The 17,238-nt window shown below is 38.4% G+C and overlaps 1 protein-coding gene across 1 annotated transcript; it reads left to right on the top strand.

Annotated features, from left to right (window-relative positions):
- The first annotated feature begins 524 nt into the window (after positions 1–524).
- LOC103770453 (ras-GEF domain-containing family member 1A-like) lies at positions 525–16,958 on the top strand. Its single transcript, XM_008937711.1, has 6 exons — positions 525–700; positions 6,612–6,740; positions 12,438–12,575; positions 15,987–16,208; positions 16,501–16,575; positions 16,810–16,958. The coding sequence occupies exons 1-6, from the start codon at positions 527–529 to the stop codon at positions 16,921–16,923; spliced, it is 852 nt and encodes a 283-aa protein (XP_008935959.1). The 5' UTR covers positions 525–526; the 3' UTR covers positions 16,924–16,958.
- The last annotated feature ends 280 nt before the right edge of the window (positions 16,959–17,238 follow it).

Genomic DNA, 17,238 nt, shown 5'->3' with positions numbered 1-17,238 from the left:
CTGTGAAGACCTGGATTACATCTAGCTATAGAAATGCTAAAGGATTAATCATCACAAGTCAAGTATTTTGGCCAAAGATCTGCCTTCAAAAAGAGTAGAAAGAGGGATGTTAAGGCACAGTATTTGTTGTTTTTTTTCAGTAAGACACGGCTTTAGTATCTTTGAAATTCAGAAAGCATTTTGCTTTTATCCCTGTGTAGTTATATATATAAAGCACCAGGGGAAAAACTGGGGAGAAAGAAGAAATCAAGCACAGCACAGAAAATTCTTACAGCTTCTCCATCTACAGCCTTAGTGATGTAGTTTAAAGTGCATTTCAAACCCCAAAGCCAGCTTACAGATATGTGACTGCTTGGATTCAGAATTTAGCTTGAATGCCCAGACTGTGTTCAGTCAAATATGTAATTGTGTTTGATGTATGCCTCTGTAAAACCCATGCAAAAGACATCCTGAGAGAAAGTTTAACCCTCTCTGTTTGGTTGGGTGGGTGTGTTTTTTTTTTTTCCCTCCACTTCTGCAGGAAACTATGCCCCAGACACCAATATTTTCCAGCATGCTTGGTTCCAGTTGTAGTGGACAAGTGCAGCCAGATATGGGAGAGAAGTGTGTGGACCCCGTTTATCAGGATGGGAACCTTGTTTCTGGATCACTGGAGGCCTTGATAGAGTGCCTGGTGCCCACCCTGGACTATTATCCAGACGTAAGTAGCCATTGAAGACTTTTTTAGTTTCCATGGTTTTCCTACATTAGTATCTGGATTGGTGCTTCTTCAAGGAATTCTACCTCCATCTGATTCAGCATTAACATTTAGACTAAAGATGTATTTATTTTACTTGCAATATTCATTCACTAAAGATGTTGCTCAATGGGGACACTCTCTGTTTTTAAATGAGAATACTTGTTAGAAAGATAAAGCTGTGTTGAACCCAAATGAGTGCCTTAAGAACCAATTAAAAGCAGCATTAGCCACAGAGTTTTCTATCTCTTTAAGCTGCTTTAGCTCTAATGCAGCCAAGATTAACTACTAGTCAGCTCCTACCTAAGGAAGTAGACCTGAAATCTGTTCTATTTTTTTTGTTTTGTTGTTGTTGTTGTTTTTCCTTTTTTTTTTTCTTTTTTTTTTTTCCCCCTTAATTTTCTATGCATCTCCTAGTTAGGCTATCAGGGAAAAAAAATAGATTAATTAAAATACTCTCTTTCTCAAGAGGTTCTAATGGGCCAGCATTTTAATAATGTGTGTGACAAGTTGCAAAATCATTTTCAAGCTTAGGAAATCAGCCTCAGTGTAGTCCCCTGAAGTAAATACCCCTTATGACTCCAGGGCATGCAGTAAGATTCTGAACCTAGAATATTATTAAGAGATCATGTTATCATCTAAAATTACTCTTGTACCCATTAATAAAAGAAGTTATTTAAACAAGTTGCCAAAGATTATAGTGGCTATATAGCATGTATTCCATCTGAGCTCTGAAAAGGCAGCAGTGATTGCAGAAGCATCCCAGCACTAGGTCAAGACTAACAAGGGCATGAGAAATTGCAGTCACTGTTAACTTGTATATAAATTTAGCATTCGTGGTAGTGGGCTGTGCTGTGTCTTGTATGTTTCCCAGTCTGACTCATGTAGAACTTTTTACTGTGCTTTCACATCAGTCATGTTAAACTCCCTTCAAGCTCCCAGGTACTCACCACCCGTCTTCAGAACTGCCACACACAAAAAAGAGACTCCCCATGTGAGAGTTCAGTGGGCATGAGCAGCAGAATTGCTGACAATCATCAGCAGAAGATTAAAAATAGCAAAACCAGGATGTTGAATATTCCACTTCAAAAATAATCCTAAACTTTGCATTTAAATATGGTTAACATACAAATGCACTACCTTTGGCAGATGCTGACTTAGTACCAAGTCCTTCATCAGAAACAGAAGGATAACCACTGTTGGACATTAAATATCTGCTCCCTGCCCTCAAATACATATTGTATAGCAGCTGCACAGAAGAATGCAGCAGGTAGATATGATATGATATTACCAGTGGAGTAGCTCTAGGCTGCTGTAGCCAAGCCTTCCAAGGAGTCAGTTCCTTCTGTTTTGTGTGATACCAGAATAGCATTACTTGCAGCTTGGATTCTGGACTGTAGATTAGAGCTAAGTTTTTTAAGTAGCTGCTAATACACATCCCCTGTTGTAACTTGTAACATATTTACAACACTTTAACTATTTGTAACACCATAAAGTGAGCATTACTTAAGGGATCTACAACTTCTTTTGGAATGCTGCTCGTTTCCATGGTGCTATCCCATACCCCATGAAAGGTAGCACTGCAAACCAAGCAGTCAGACACCCCACCCTGGGAGGCTGACAGCTGAGAGAGAACAGAAGCTACCAAGGGAGCTCCAGGGTAAGTGAGGTGGAAGGCAGCATTAAACCAAATGCATCTATTCTATAGCAGGATGCCTTCTTTTAGTTAAATCAGATCACCCAATTTAGCTGAAAGAATTAATTATAAAATGAATATATAAATAAGCCTTGAGGAACATAAAGAAGCAGGTGTATTTGAGTCATCTTCTGATCCATCTTTTCTATTTCAATTCAGTTGCAAGTTTATGCTTCATTTCTGAAGGTATTCCTGCCTCTGTGGACATTAAGCTAAAGATCATGGTCACCTTCTAGACAAGGGAAAAAAAAAAAAAGGGAGGAGTGGGGATGGGTGAAAAAGCAAATACAGAGTGTCTTTCTGTGCTGGTTACAGAGGCAAAACAAAAATGTATTTGCCATGTTGGCAGAACATGAGACAGGCAAGGGAGGATGGGAAGAGTAAGGGCCTACATTTTTGTACTGCTCTTCTGAGACTTGTTTGTGTACAGGGACTTGTTCAGCACATAGAAAAACATATACTCATGAGACAGAGAAGTTCAGGAGGTTAGGAATGGAATGTACCAGTCTGCAACCCTTGTGCCCAAGCAAGAAAGCTTTTCAAGGAAATATTTCCTAAACAAGAAGTTCCAGAATGAGCAGCAAGTCCACAAAGAAAATATTTTTCTTTCCCCCATCATGAAGACATCAGTGCATTCCTGAGTCAGAGTAACAACTCCTCCTTTAGTCTGATGCACTCGTGTGCGCTTCTTTTTTCTTTAAGTATAATTCAGCTCATCTCTTAGCAACAACTTTAGGCACTAAAGAAATCTGGCTTCTTATTCTTTTGTAAAGCACAAGCCCTTTTTGTGTCAGCTTATGTTGTTCCAAGTGCAGAAAGATTGTGTTTTGTTTTTTTTTTTTCTCCTTTTTCTCCTCTCATCTTAAACATCTGTCACTTTTATAGGATAAATGGAGCTATAACTTTCAATCTTGTACTTTATGGAAGCCTTTTTTAATCATTCTTTGTCAAACTAGCTGGCTTCATAGTAAATTTCTTTCTCCAAACCATTGTCTTCATGATTAGGTGACTGCCTATGAGACTGTTTTAACATTTAGCCTATATGCATATACTAATACAGGTATAACAAATCACAGACGTCCTTTATCTGGATAAAGCATATGACATTAGTGTGAAAGATTTTGTATTTAAACAAACTGTGTTCCTAACCCTAGAAACCTACTGCTAAACTGAAATTTATGGCTTAGTTCAGCCTGAAATTTCTTTATTGGATAGGGAGTGGCTATTAGCAGAGAAGTAAGGAGATGGAGGTCAATACTACTGTCAGACCTGTCATTTTTAAATTGGCTCTTAATTTCAGTTACTCCTTGTCTATGCCAGCATAAGCCATAAAAGTATCAAAAACTCTCCATAATTAGATACCAATATATTGTAAACCAGCATATCTTGATTTACCTTAATGGAACAATTTTGTTTTCCAAAGTACTGAACCTAGTTCCAGTTAAGTAACTGTAAAAAATCTAATAAAAATACAGCAGATGGGTTCCAGAACTAATAATAATTTGTTTTTAAAATCTAGTAGTCCAGTGTTGTCTGGAAAAGCATTTCATGTGTCCAGTACAGATATTACTGATTACAGAGAGACATCAGCAAGCTGAAAGTGGGAAGTATTCACTTTCATGGCCATACATCTTCATGCATCTTGCCAGTTTGGTGCTTTTTTTGAATGCCATATAAAACATTATCAGAGAAGTCAAATAAAATCATAGGTCTTTTGGGTCACTTTTCTTGCAGTACAATAGGGAAATGATACTCCAAGTGAGCCTTTCTCAGTCACTCTGGATAAACACTATCCCACATCACACAAACTTCCACCAAGGAGACCAACACTAGAATTAATATGAGAAGCAAAATTATATCTTTCCTTAAAATAATGTGTTCCATCTTATTGGAGTGAAGGTCACTGGCAGGGCAGTGTGACTCAAGTTGTGGTTCCCTGCTGCTTACATGTAGAGGCATCTTTCAGGCAGCTTTCCTAACAAGAATTTGAAAAAGGGTTGAAAGTATCAAAGTCCATATTCTTTTTTTTTAATTCCCCACCTCTCTTAAATGAAAAATGTGGTAAAAGTGAGGGCTGCTTCATGTTTCCAGAACAAAAATTTTCACACAACCCAGTGACAGCTGACACACCCAACAAGTAAATTCCTTTCCCAGATAGTCCAGACTCCCAGTATTATGTTCAGACACAACACTGATAGAAATTAATGCAGAAGTTGGCTACAAAAAATAATAGAGGATAACCAGGCATAAAGCAGAAATACACAAATAAAACCCACACCACCAAAAAAAAAAAAAAAGTCAGCTGTTTCCAGATGCAGGTGTAAAAAGCTACATTTAATTTCTTTTTTAAATGTTGTGAACTTCAATATTTTTTCATTGTAAATGTAAAAACCACTTAAATTCTGTGGAGAGAAACAAACAAAATATCAAATAGAAGCCTGGTTTCCTAAGTTTTCCCACTGTACAGTTGTGTGGCAGGATGTTTGTAACCATGCCATCAAGAAGGGAAGCAGTCCCTGTCAGTGCCCTGTCCCTGTCCTGGCCACCTCTGCACTCAGAGTCACCAAGAGCCTGACTGTCCGTCCACCTTCTGCAGGCATCAGTGGAAGCACTATTCCAGACACTGACCTAAACTGCCCATCCAGCTAACCCTTCTCCTCTTCACAAACACAAGGCAAAGACTACAGGTTAACTCCAGTTTTGACTGTACAGAATTAATAGTATTCTTAATTTAGTACACGAACTCCAGTGCTAATAACATCTCCAAATCAGAACGAGCATTTTAAGTGCCTCTGCTGTATCACACTCTACTCATTTCATTACCTGCCTCCACAAGCTCAGGACAGAGTTGGATATTTAATAGATATATGCTTAATCTATTATACTGTTCACTGACTTCCAGAACACTATGACTTTTAGGTAACTTTGTTTTAAAAAAAAATTCCTTTTTTCTCCTTCTGATATTTTGAGGATTTTAGTGCTAAATTTATATTATAGGGCACATTGAGTACTGAAGAAATGGAAACATTTTTCACTAACAACACGTTTTCCTGTGATTAGAGAAATAAACCCCATAACCTTTTTGGAGTCCTACAGATATCAGTATTGTTCAATACAAATGTGTTTTAGAGACTGCAAGCAGCAAAATTTGATAGCTAATAGTAGAGATGCCATATTTTATAGACGACTGGTCTTGATTTTCAGACATCTCAATTTACTTGCCCAGTCCAAGGTGGTGTAAGTGCACACTGACTATATGCACACTTGGCTGTGGCCTCCAAATCACATCTCTGAAAAAACAGTGCAAAGTAACAGTGCACACTGCAAACATAAAAAAGGTTAATTGAAAACCATCATCAAGGAGATCCCCTACAATATCCTAACTCCAAATTCTGTCAAAAAGCCTAAGGGAAAAATCAGAAGGCTTTATGAGATGCTACTGTCATTACTCAGGAAATTACATTCAAATACAGAAGCCAAGTTTCAAACACTGAGGCAAGATAGGGCGTGAAGGCATTCTCACTTTGACTAAGCTGGCCAGAGTATGATTCAGAATACAATACATTACAGCTTTTGAAATACATATGAAGAAGCTATTTCTAATGAGAAATAATAATTGTTGGCAATGTCCATATTCAAAAGTCTCTGAAACAGGCCCCAAATAAGTAGTCAAACTTTAAATTATTGTCATATGGCCACAATCTATGTTAAAGCTGTGTCAGTGACTGTGGTAAAAAGGAACCAAAAAACCCCATACATGAAAAAATTACAGCTGTGGTTTGGAATACACATGAAGCAGTTTTCTCAGCTCCATGAAAAACAATAACTCTTAAACAAAGCAGCAGAAGTAGTAATGTTCAAGAGGCAAAACACCCTATGTTGGATATATTTCATTTGTCTTTAGTGAGTGATGACTAGTTAGACATATTAAGTTTGGCATTTTAAAGGAAAATAATTTGGGAATCTGAAAACATCATAGTTAACAGCCTTGAAGCCTACAGCATTTCCCTTGAACAGAGTTAGAAAAGACCACCGTATCTCTGTAGACAGGAAAAATGATAAGAAAATTCCAACAAGGGAAAATTACACTTGTGGTTTATGGAATAGTTTTTCCAAGGAAGACAGATTATTTTTTCTACCCTTACTCAACTTTTTTTTTTCCCCTCTCTGCTTTCACAGAGGACTTACATCTTCACTTTCCTACTGAGCTCACGAGTCTTCATTCACCCACATGAGCTCCTGGCTAAAGTGGGGCAGATCTGCATTAAACAGAAACAGCAGCTAGAAACTGGGACTGAGGCAGAAAAGGTAAATGAACCATTATGTCTTTCAGTTAACTGTGCTACTGTCATTTATTTCCCACTTTTTCCTTCTCAATGTAAAGCTAAATAGAATGATAAAGAGTAAACTGAAATTGTAATTGGTGTGTGCTACTGGATGCACTTTTATTTGGGTATTTTTCCTTGAGGTACTGTTGCTTCTTTGCTAGCTGTAAACGTAGGTTTTGTACTACCCTACCAGAGGGATACAGTGGCTGGAAATACAGTTTTGCTCATGAACTACAGGCCACCATCTCATTAGACTTGAGTGCTCTGCTGTAGGTTATTGGCAGGGTGCTTTAAGTTGGTGTAACAGTAAATCAGAATGTTACATCTCACAAAAATTAAAGGATGTGCTACTTAAAATTGTAACCTGGCTGACACATGTGACCAAGGAGTTTTACTACAACCAACTAAATCAAACTGGGTCAGTTTATGATATGCACTTAAATCCATCTAAGTCCCACTGTTAATGAAAAGTATGTATTGAAGGGCTTTTGACTGAAATTGGAGTACCAGAATAGTCCAAGCTGGGATGCAAACAAAGGCAACATGATCAATGATGAAAACAGCAAGTATTTAAAGACCTATTTGTTCAAATCCCAGGCATGTTTTGGATCTGTTCTTCTACTGTGAGAAATTACATGCTCACATTCCTAATATTCAGCATGTTGATAGTACCATTTTGTTTTCTCCTTGATATATCAGGATTCAGAGTGGGGAGCACGAAAGAACCCTGTGGTTTGGCAATTAAGAGTTTTTAACAGCAGTACTGACCTAAGGGCTTCTTTCTCCCTTACTGTTCCTGGGGTGCAGTCTCATACTATATCACAAAATTACTCCACAAGAAAAACTAATCACTTGGTGAAAAAATTTCTTTCATCAAGGTCAGTCCCCTGTTGTGCTTGCCAAACAGCTATGTAACTCATTGTGCAGTTGCTGGGGAATTTAAGGGGTAAGGGAAAGAAGGTGCAAGAACTTCGGTGTCCAGCTTTGTACACTGAAATGATAACAGTTCCCATTGCCAAACTAATTTATGACTGAGCGACCTCAAACTGATGCTCTGTAGGTCGTAGTGGTTCCTCAGCGACACGTAACTAAACTGAGGCAGGAGCTTGTAAGAGATGCTGCGACCCTCTGAAATGTGGAATGAGTAAAGCTGAACTGTAAACCAGTACAGAGGAAGACTTGTCAGTAGCTAGTGTCAGAAATGTACATGAAATACTTGGATTTATAAATAATGGGATATAAGATGAAACTTTTGTGAATAACAGTAGGCTTAGGGGATTGTAAAATGGAACAGTATCTGGGGACTAAATCACATGGCTATTTAAAGATATTAGTTGTAAAGTAATACAGTTCAAATTTTTCAGCAGATGTGTTGAAAAATGATGGCTTCCACACTAAAATGAAACAGCATTACATCCTAACAACAGGATGTAAAATAGAGCAGCTCATATTTCATATACCCACACACTTACACCTTCTGCTAACAATTTGGAAATGGGCCTACAGGAAAACTAACGAGCAGCAGGGTCACAATAAAACGTGTGTGTTTGGGAGGCTGCTTTAAATTAGATGCTTTGATGGTCGCTTTTCCTACTATGCTCTTGATCTCTTCCTACCCTCTTAATGTAAACTGTATTTTTTTCCCTGCCCACTAAACCCAGAATTCTTGGAAAACATTACACAGACTTCTGAGATCCCTCTCAAATGATTACTTTACTGTCTTACGCTGCAAGCACCTGTATGTCTTACAGAATAGTCTGGCCATTAGCATTTGCAACCATTTGTTTTTCTGTCTGGCAACAAGTAAAAGCTCATTTCACATGCAGCATAGAAATTCTAGACTCAAACACTCTATGTATTCACACTCATAACCTATTAAGGTATCATCAGCTATCAACATATTATAATTAAGTGTCTCTGTAGCAGGAAATAGCTGGCAAAGGTAGTTGAAGCATCTCTGATCACCTCCGATAGTTTGCTTATGCAAATCTCTTAAGATGAGGAGCTAGCTGACTTATCTGGATAATGTGCGAGTTCCAAGAGTGGGAAGAGCCAGGTTTTGAGGTTAAATACCACAAAACTTATCACTCCTTTGGTTTTGACATTACTGGCTAGCCAAAGATTCCTAGAGAAAACTCGATTAAAAACATTCTGGGATGTCTTGGAGCCTGCTTAGAGTCCTTTTGGCCACTCACAAAAAAGGAAGTGTTTCAACAGTTTAAGACATCAATTATAAAATACAAGTCACGAGTTAAGCTTGACCATGAAGGATAAAATTTGTAGGGAACACGGGTAACAGCAGCTTGACCCGAGTAACGACTCACACCGATACGATTCATGGTCGTTCTCCGTTTATTTGCCCAAATAGCCCCGTTTATATACAGTTCCAAGCAACCCCCTGCTTAAGCTATGGTTAATTAGGTACAAGTCTGAGTTTTCTACCCCCCCCTTCTCTAGTATCTATGTTTTTGTATGACATCAGTTTCTACTCTAAGCTAGCAATTAGCTCACTACAATACTGGCTTTATTTCTTAAAGACATCTTGCTAGCAATTCAGAACCTTTGGCCCATAGCCCTGTACTGATTCACCCTGGGTTGCTTACTGTGGTAGAGGGAAAAAGAAATCCCCCACAAAAATTTAACACTCCACAAGCATCTTAGAGACTGGAAAGACCCAAACAAGATTGTCACAGAAATAAAAAAAAGCACTTGTATAGTATTATACAGTGGAAAAACCTGTTAAAACTGTAGTGCATTATTTTTGGAGCTTGAGAATATTTTTTAAATCAAAAGTTAAAGAAGAAATAGGGGAAGTAAAAGTTAGTTTCTATTATGCTTATCTTGCCTGTCTTGGAATACAAAAGTCCCTTCAAAAGTTATGATTTCCCTCATTTTTTGTCACCAGTAAGTTCTCATTTTTAAAAACAAAAGTCGAAACAATACCCATAAGCAGGTCATTGTCATTAAAGCTCCTTTTGCTACACGCACAGTGCTATTTCCGTCCTTTCTAACCGGTAGTTGTTCTTCAATCCTCTCGGTTTTGTCTCATGCAGAACAGGGCTGATCCACAGTACTTAATTTAAGAGAAGTATTTTTCTTCTCAGAAAAATATGTATGGCAAAAGTATTCCCATAGACCCCGGAGAACTCTTTCAGGCCTCATAAGGGAAGGCTCACATCTGGAGTAGAACTACAAGGAAAGAAGGTTGATAGGTTCATTGCAAACATAACAAAAATGAAAGTGTGTGCTGCTACCCATGTATCGGTGTGGTTTCTATCTAGCTTATCACAAATTATGTGCCTTAAGCCTGTCATGCTGCTTTGAGTTTCAGAGTGCACGTGAAACAGGAATCTCATGTTTTGATATACTGAAATTTTAGTGTTGCTCGTGGGAAGCATACCTTATTCTCATGAGCATTAAAAGCATCTGATAAAACATTAAGCTTTTTTACACCTGAAGAGCAATAACAATAGCAATATGGTTTGCAGTTTCTCTTGCACCAGATGTCTATCTTTCCATCGTGAGGGAAGCAAACCCTAGCAAATCATGAGTAGATACATGAGACGGGGAGTCAGTGTTCATATGGAGATGCTTGCCATGCCTTAAGGAAGAATTTTGGAGCCTTCTTGCCTCCATCCCTCCTTGTTCAGTTTAAAAAGTGTCCTAGTTCCGTGTAAAAAGGGGTTCAGGGCAGGACCCACACGGAACAGAACTATGTACTTGCCTCTCCCCCCTCCTGAGAGAGAGAGAGAAACTTTGGAAAAAAAAAAATGAAGCATATTGTTTAACAAGGAACAGAAAACGAAAAAGGGAGGTAAGGAAAATAATATATACAAAGATTAGGGGAAAAATACAAAAAAATAAAATATACAAAACTCTCAGAAATGGTTCCAAGGTCCCACGGAGTGAAAGGACAACTTCCCTCTCCGAGTTGCTGAGCAGGAGTGAAATTAGCACCCACTTCCTGCCTCTTATCAGAGTGTGTGTGGGAAGGGGAGGGAATACAATGGTTTCACCCCCACCTGGGGTCCTCCCAGTTGCTGGAAGGTCACGCCCCCATTCCAAGCCTCAAACCACAACAAAAAGTTAAAAAGAAAGGATGGTCAGGATGATTAATACCAAAAAAATTTCTGTAGCAGCTTTTGGTAAACAAAGGTAGAGCAGGCACATATCTGTTAACTTTAATTGAATGGAAGTCCACTGACTGACTAATTCTCTCTTACTACCTACTGATTATTCTTTTAATAATGCCAGGCTCCATGCATTCCCTAGCAAAGAAGTATAAATAGTCTTTTCCCCAAGGCAGATGACAAGGGGAATTTGGAGGACAGACAACTATAACCTGGAACTCTGTCCCCTGCTGTTTAGGAATACCTTGAAGCTGGGCATCACAGGAGCAAGAAAATTCCCTTCTGTATTACAAGGAGCACCGGCTTCTTTTCAGATTGAGGCTTCAAGGATGCATGGTTTAACTTCAAAGCTCTTATTAATCATTATTAGTATTCCCACTGACTACAAAACAGTTAGATGTAAGAAAAAAGTACAAAAAATTATTTGCTTGACTTCTAGTTTTGATTACATTAACTGGGACATACTATGGCCAGATGATGTTTTGGCACAAGTTCCTGCCAGTTCTTGGAAGACATTCTCTATGCATTGTAAAAAGAAGCAATGATTTCCTGTAGTGACACTCACGTGCTAAGTCTCCTTCTGTAACCCCCAAGAGGCTGATGAAGAGTGCAATGAGGAAAGCTCACTGTGAAGGGGAGAAGGAACTGCTGTGTAGTGGGACTTCTGTACCTTACACGAGTGGGGAGAGACACAAATGAAGACGTCCACTTTTTCCTCAGTGCATCACAAGTAGGGTGGGAGGAAAAAATACAATCTGAATTAAAGTTTTGATTCTTCTTGTTCAATAAAAGTGTTCTTGGCACTCACGCTCCCAATTTTACAAGCGTGCTCCCTTGGATTTACTGGTGCTGCTTTCTATTGCTATGGTAGTGGAAAACCTGGTACCCAATTCAGGTCTAGCTGATGAAAAGCCTTAAAAGATTCAAGAGCAATGGAAGAACTTAAAAAATAGTTCTCCCTCCCCTTTCTGTCACTGATAGCTTTGAGTAAGAGCCAATACTTTTTATTTTCAAAGTCCATTTTGATTTAGATGTCATGGAGAGAAGACATACATCTTTCCTGCCATTCATTTATTTTAATATACAGCTCAGTCTAGAGGGTCTGATAAGTTCCATAGAACAAAAATACCTTTGTGAACATTCATCCTGAAAGATGTTTGGTAAAGTGCTGCAGTGAGTATGAATTTGAATTTAAACACTAAGGTACTGCTGCCTCAGATAGCATAAACTACCTTAAGTCCCATTGACTTCAATCAAATAAGTAATTCAAACTATTGTGTCATCTTCCTGGCTGTATACAACTAATCTGGAAAATATCTTAAGAGTGTTTGGTAAGAGACATTACCAAGACACCATGAGAGGAGGCTAAACCGTACTATTTAGGAAGCTGGCTCACAGTTAAATATGGTGGGCTTTATCCCCTTCACTTGATACTAATACGAGGTATTTTCCAGGCTGTCTCTAGTTTTATGTGAGCATTCATCAACTAATTTACTCTGCAGTCAGAAAGGTCTGTGGTCAGTAATCAACTCATTGTTTCTTTCTAGGCAAAGCTAAAGTTCTTTGCTGCCAAAATCATTCAGCTCCTGAAGGAATGGACTGAAACTTTCCCCTATGATTTCCAAGATGAAAAATGCATGAAAGAGCTGAAGGAGATTGCTCACAGGATCACACAATGTGATGAGGTAGGGGCTAGGAGGTAGAAAAAAACAAGTGGTAAAGCAATAATTGTCAACCTTTATATATAGTTTGTAGTATTATATACAGTATATGCAGTATTTTCTAAATGGACTACAGCAGCAGTTGCTAAGCTGTCGGTGTAACTGCAGGACATGGGCTGAGTGATGTACTTAATGGTCCATTAGCAGAAATTGTCTATATATAATCACCAAGTGTAAGAGAAAAAAAAACCAGTCATGACAATATGAAAAATGGAAGGAGAAAGGAAAAAAAAGTGACTACAGTGGCACAATATGGTTAACTTTCATAATGAATTATGTACCATCCTTTGTACTGTTTCTACTCTCTACATCTAAGTCCCACAAGTTGTATCAAATGTACTCTTGCTCAACATGAAGATGCTTATTACTGAATAGTTCATTCCTACCTCCTAACAATAATCAGCAAGTGTTTTATCAAAATGTTTCAGGTGACACACACAGTATTTCCACAAAGGAAGTTATATTTGAGCTCTGCTAGCTAGTCAATCACCAGTCTTAACAGCTCTGAGCTGCTAGCCTTTGAGGAAATCTAGACCTTACAAAAGATTTTTCTGAAGCAAACAGGTAAAGCAAATTTAAATAAAACAAGGATAAACCAAGGATAAATGTTAGTCTTCTGTTGTTTTGTTAGGTTTTTTCCTTTGCTGTTTTTTTCTGAGGGGTGTGGGGGTGTACTTGTTTTTTTTTTCCCCCCACACTCAGAGCCTATGCTTTTTTTGCATTGAGATAGTCACTGTAATTACCAATAGACAAAAGGAAGCATATAATCAAGAACTGCAAGAGGATGTTTGTATGAATGCAAAGGCTTACTGAGAAGTAGAAGCTTCTGTTTTTTAAATCCACAGCTTCAAGATATATTTTAGAAAAATTAGCAGGAAATTAGAAGACAATTGTATTATTTGTTTTTGTTGATTCAAGTACAGAGAAAATGAAGAACAACAGGTTTGACAGCACTGCATGGATCGGGGATAGGACATAACACAATTAGGTGTTACTGAGTTGTCAAAAGGAAGTATGTCAGTTGTGTTGTGTCAGCAAAGCTGTTTACCTTAATGCCACTAAGAAAATGTCAGTGCCTTAATAGGAGGGGAAGAGGATATATGATTATAGCATGTCTTCTATTCCCTTTGTAGACAAGAGTAAAGAGGTTTACGTTGGCAGAAATATACTTGGCAGACCTTTTATTTAGTTTCAGTATCTTAGTACTTAATTTGTCTATTACTTTGAAGTAGAAAGATGTTGTGGCCTTTCTCTTCCCTTTCACTCCCACTCTGTTATGTATGAATAAATTGTCATTTTAGAAAAACATATCTTCATGGAGTGGCTCGGTGCTCTGGTGTCTGAGGCATCTGAGGATATCCATTAATTACATCATTACCATATTTATCCCTTGAACAAGGCTACTGGTCAAGCTTGATCAGTGAAGAGCTATGCCACATCTGACCCCTAGAAAACAATTTAACACTGATGAAAAACAGCTCTTGCTCTCAGTATTTGTTATCACAATTCCCTTTCCTGTGCTTCAGCAAAAGGTTATGGTAACAGTTTGTATTTTAAAGCTTTTCCAAATCCCCTTAGGACACTATTCTCCATACACTGGATAGAAAGTCAGCTGAGAACTCACACAAAGCAGTCAGGTGCTCACCCTAATGATATCAGACAGCATATCAAATAGTTACAGCTACAGCCAGGGTTGTGCCCCAGCTGAAGTGCAACTGTCTTGTTTGAACTCAGATAAGGACAAATTATTGTACGCTCATTGATCTATTTTCCAAAGTTGTAAGAAAATTTAGTGTAATACTAATAATGAAAAGAAACTTCTAAAACTCTAAGGGCATTTATGTAAGTATTAATACACTAATAAATTCACCACAGCTGAAGTAAGCCATAGTTTTTGATTTCACTGCAGTTTATTTGTTCACTTCCACATAGTATGGTCTGCAATACTCTCAACTGCCTTAAAGTTTGATTCTCTTTGATTCACATTTAGAGAGTCTGCATCCTCCCAGACACACAGCTAAGTTAGGCATAGCAGCTGAAGCCAAATGATTTACAATAGAAAGCTCAGCATAGCAGAGAGCAGAATTAGTGTGTTATTTTAGTTCTGCTCCACCCCACCCCTGCCACTTCCTTGGCATTTTAGGAACACTTGTAGCACAATATCAGAAATGGCTCTAGCCAGCTGCTGTTCAGCAGTAATACAGTTGCCTCAAGATGAGCTACACTGCCTTCAGCTTTTCATTTGATTTCACTTGGGAGTCAGATTATTGCCTTGTAAAGCAACATTCTGACACTATTATTGCTTAATTACAGCATACAAGTATTTGGTAGTCATCATCTCTCACATCTGCTACTTATTTTCAGTCATCACTGTACATTAGTGGCTTCTTTGGATGATCACAGATTCATTGCAGTTCTTTCTAGTGCATCCAGTTGACTGGCAGAAAGGAACACAACACATTGTAAACTAACGATTAACCTTGTGGTCAACATCAAGAGAAATAATTTGCATGAAAGCAAGAGAACAAGTGTGTAAGAAGAGAAGGACTGTCTTTAGTAAAGCTAGTTTTTCCAGCAGCAGGAAGAACAGGATCAGACAACCTGAGTCATTTAGAACAGTAACATGAGGGACAGAGGAGTAGGAAAGTGATCAAGTAAGGCCTTTGCGGTTGATCTCAGAGGAATATCCGCAGGACACCGTTGATGGCAGAAATAATTCAGCTTGCTTTAATTATCAAAACACTGGGTGGGTGGATTATATTTCTGTGGCTTTACCAGTATGCATACTTAGAGATCCTGTCTTTAAAAGCTTCACCTGATGAACAGAAATGCATTTTAGCTATCCAAAAGCATGATGTATGTTGTACTCTTCTCTAAATCTTTGGATGCTATGGTTGTTCAAAGCCAGGGCATTTTAGGGGTCTGTTCCTGGATATAATGTGAATTCCCTGGATTCTGCCTGGGCTAGATAGACTTGTTCATCAGTGGACCTGATCAGAAGGATAAAGAGATTTTTGGCACTTGGTATACAGAGGATCCAAGAATCCTTGTGCAAGAAACTCAACCATCTTTCTCCATACCCACTTTTAAGCTGCTCACATAGATGCTTTTGAAATGGGGTACTAGCAAAAAACCGCTGCAAGGATCGCACCAGCCAAGCAAGTGAAAGAGTTGGGAAGACAGAAAGACATAAGCACCATTACAAGGTTGTGTGGGCAGTTAAGACAAATAAACTTGTCCTAGGATGATCAGTTCAGATAAGGTGAAAGAATATGGATAATAGGCATTTACTTTTCTCAGTCAGAAATTCTTTGGTGATCTATCTCTGCAAGGGCTAAAGGGGTTTAGCAGTCATTGTTTCTGCCTTTTGCTTAGGAAAATGGAACAGTGAAAAAGATCATTAGCCAGATGACACAGAATCTCCTGATGGCCCTCTCTGCACGGAGCCAGTACCAGGAAATCAGAGAGAAATTCCGGCAGCCCGTTACCGACAAAGGCACCATCCTCAAAACCAAGCCACAGTCAACTCAGAAGGACATCCTGAGTGTATGCTGTGACCCTCTGATCCTGGCACAGCAGCTGACCTATATTGAACTGGTGAGACACTAATTTGTGTAAATTACTTTATTTTCCATTTATTAAATATTAATGTACTAATCAATATGAATTTTGCTATGGCTTCACTGAAAGCTTCCAGTGTTTTAATAAAAAAATACCAAGTGTTGAACAAGACCAATTGGGTACACTTATAAAAATGCCTCACAAATCTGCACTATAGAAACACAAAAGTTAGCAAAAGTGTTCTCCTAACTTTGACTTTATTGGTGCACTTTTCACTGAACTCCCAGTTTGTCTGTACAGTGACAATCTCCCATTTCTCCAAACACAGGAAAGGGTGAGCAACATTTACCCAGAGGATCTGATGCAGATTGTCAACCACATGGACTCCCTGGATAATCACAAGGTACAAGAAGGGCTACAGAGAGGGGAAGAAAGAAACAAAAAAAACCCACCTGGTTAAGTATAACCTGTGTGAGAAAGGCTGACATCTTCTAACTTTCTTTAAGCTCATGCCTTAAAAAAAATATTCAACAAGCTTTTATCAAGACATAGAAATGGAATTATATCCTTTGGTATGTTCACTTTAAGTGATACAAGATACAGGATAGGATTAACATGCAGCCTTTTGTCTTAACAGTGCCGAGGTGATGCGACCAAAACCTATAATTTGGAGGCCTATGACAATTGGTTCAATTGTCTCAGCATGCTGGTGGCTACAGAGATTTGTCGGGTAAGTATTTGTACAAAATAAGAGAGCAAAGTGATCCTGGCCTTAAGGACAAAAGGCAGGCAGTGATCTAGTAGCAGATTTGAACATTAGCAATTCAATTAAAGATAATGTCATTACTTAAGTTTTAAATTATTTGCAGGCTTATATGATTAAGAGTTCATGGCTATGTTTGGCTTTGCATATATTCTGTAGTTTTGTGTAGCCTCCACGTACTATTAGTCATGCAGTGCAATTGAATTTTTGTGGAGTTTGAGTTAGGAGCTCTTTTGGATTTTTTTTCTCTCTTTTTAAATTACATCCACAAATGGATATATTTAAAACTGGACCAGTGTTGTT

Source organism: Merops nubicus, unplaced genomic scaffold (genome assembly GCF_000691845.1).
Source record: "Merops nubicus isolate BGI_N331 unplaced genomic scaffold, ASM69184v1 scaffold47563, whole genome shotgun sequence".
Lineage (NCBI taxonomy): Eukaryota > Metazoa > Chordata > Aves > Coraciiformes > Meropidae > Merops > Merops nubicus.
Note: the sequence above shows the minus strand (reverse complement) of the source record. Positions and strands in the feature narration are given on the sequence as shown.

Bases quoted from the DNA above. Each gene is read 5' to 3' on its own strand.
- LOC103770453 (XM_008937711.1), top strand. From the start codon at position 527: ATGCCCCAGACACCAATATTTTCCAGCATGCTTGGTTCCAGTTGTAGT. The intron at 701-6,611 runs GTAAGTAGCCAT...CTGCTTTCACAG, and splicing joins CCCTGGACTATTATCCAGAC to AGGACTTACATCTTCACTTT. The intron at 6,741-12,437 runs GTAAATGAACCA...GTTTCTTTCTAG, and splicing joins CTGGGACTGAGGCAGAAAAG to GCAAAGCTAAAGTTCTTTGC.